Raw genomic sequence first — 2,303 nt, 5'->3', positions numbered from 1 at the left:
TTTTTAATTTCAAAAGTACCTCTTTACAGACTAGTTTGGAAAAATTGTAGCTTGACTAATTTTATTATATAAAAACCTAATTTACAAAAATGTTAATTCAATAATAGGCGTGTAAAGAAAAAACAAAATAAACAGAAGATACACAAAATGTATTTTTTTTATTTTGGGCTCATTTTATTAAAAAGAAATGTAATTGTGACAAAATTTAAATAATAATTTTATCGAGTTGTTTTTTTTTTGTGTAATAATTTGATATTTTAGCACTCAAACGGGTGTTTAAATGCTGCCAACCCCGCAACCGAAATTCCCCCAAAATGCTTCATTTTGCTTAATTTTTGCAGTGATGTGTGCCGTGCAATCTGGGGGCGGCTCCGGCAACACCGTCTCGGACTCGTCGTCCTCCCGCGGCCCCCATTTCGACACGGCCGCCTCCAAGAACGTCACCGCTCTCCTCGGCAAAACCGCCTACTTGAACTGCAGAGTGAAGAATTTAGCCAACAGAACGGTAAGTGGTTATTATCTATCGTAAAGTTGCGATGACTGAGAGAGAAATCCCAAATGCTGACTTTGACTGATGCGAAACTCGGACTTGAATATCAAAAGAGGAAAATCGGAGAGAAATTTGCGATCCCTCAAGCTAGTGTATAGACAGAAAATAAAGAATCGGTTCATCATCAATCTTTATGGCCGTCGAACGGCTCTTATAGCCGTCGCATCACGCGAGAAACGTCTCCAGACGGTTTGAAAGAGACGACTCGGGGTTTATCGCTTGTCGAAGACGCTCATAAACGAACCGTGAAATTAGCATAAGACGAATCAAAATGGGCTAATTTAATTAAGACTGAATTTGGGAGTTTCTACTTTAAAGATCTCGATTTCAGACAACTAAAGTCTGTTTTTTCAAAACTATCGAACAAAATAAAAAAAATAATTTGGAAATTTAAAAAAGACAGATGTACTGAATATCTACTAAAAATCAAGTAACACAATATTCAGTGCGTCAAAATTTTGATTTTGGCGCCATGTGAAATAAAATTTGCGAAAAACTTAAATGCTTTATTATACTTTTTACAATTTTAATTTCTTATCAATTAAATCACAAATAATCGAAATTTATTTATCCAAATCTCGATTTAGAAATTTTTTCTATTTTTGTTTTAATCAAATGCTGTAGCCGTTTATTTTTTTTTCTATTTATGTTTTTTACTAGATTTTTTTCTACTATTAGTACAAAGAATTGGAAAAACTCAACGGCGGTAATAAGAGAAGATTGTGACACTCAAAATGCAAAGCATTAGAAATTTTTATTAATTTATTTAATATTTTGACTCGGTTTGCAAGTTTAAAATTTAAAGTTCTGCGTTAAAAAATCACATTTTTAATTTCAAAGGTTAACAATTTGAATGTGGATGGAAAGTCAATTTTTATAACTACAAGTCGTATTTTTGAAATTTATTTAAATTTTCATCACTTTTTCAAATTTAAAATTCTATAAAAGCTCAAAAATTTGCTTACAGTTAATTTTTTGACCTACTTGTTATATTTTTGAGCCTAGAAATCATAATTTTTATCCTGAAAGTACAAGTTGTAAACTGTTTTTAGAATTACAATAAGTTTCAAAGTTGTAACTGAAATTGATTTTTAAGTTTAAAGATTGACAATTTGAATTTGGTAAGCTTACTTTCAACTAAAAAAGTCTTATTTTTGAAATTTTTGATTATAAACCAAAGTTTGTTCAAATTTTATTCAAATTTAGAATTCAATGAAAGCTCAAAATTTCGCTCACAAAATCGCTTTTTTTTCTTCACTTGTTACATATTTGAGCTTAGAAGTCATAACTTCTGAACTCTTTGTTTTAAAGTTATAGTTTAGAGCTTAAAAGTTGGACTTTTCGATTGAAAACCTTAACAAGTCGAAATTTGGAAATGTGAGATAAATTTCTTAAAATTTTTACTCCTACATTTCTGTTTAAAGTAATTTTTTTATTTAGAGACTGTTTAGGTATTTGTTTGTAATTTAATACGCTTAATTGTCAAGCAAAAACTGATCGAAAGAATTGGAAAAACTTATTGCACCCTCCATTCATTTTTATATTATTTTTATTGCCGTTCTATTCTTCTTCTTCTATTTTGCTGTTAATATAAATATTTTTCTTCTATTTTTATTTTAAACAAATTTTATACACGTTTTGATTTTCTTCTAATTCTGTTCACTGTTCATTTATATTTTATATTTTATTATTTAATTTGTTATATTCTTTTTGTAATAGGTATTTAATTTTATTTTTTCTGCAGTTAATATCA

At 29.0% G+C, this 2,303-nt stretch overlaps 1 protein-coding gene across 2 annotated transcripts in view; it reads left to right on the top strand.

Annotated features, from left to right (window-relative positions):
- Positions 1-2,303, top strand: part of LOC123014185 (lachesin-like) — a 194,127-nt gene that overhangs the window by 152,291 nt on the left and 39,533 nt on the right. For both annotated transcript variants that reach the window (XM_044413153.1, XM_044413145.1), the window contains exon 2: positions 342-505. In XM_044413153.1, coding sequence (XP_044269088.1) covers positions 342-505 — 164 coding nt within the window. The remainder of the gene's footprint in view (positions 1-341; positions 506-2,303) is intronic.

Source organism: Tribolium madens, unplaced genomic scaffold, assembly GCF_015345945.1.
Source record: "Tribolium madens isolate multiple individuals breed KSU strain unplaced genomic scaffold, Tmad_KSU_1.1 Scaffold_19;HRSCAF=116;Tcas5.2_LG9, whole genome shotgun sequence".
Classification (NCBI taxonomy): Eukaryota; Metazoa; Arthropoda; class Insecta; order Coleoptera; family Tenebrionidae; genus Tribolium; species Tribolium madens.
The sequence above is the reverse complement of the archived record's forward strand: the minus strand, read 5'-3'. Positions and strand labels throughout refer to the sequence as shown.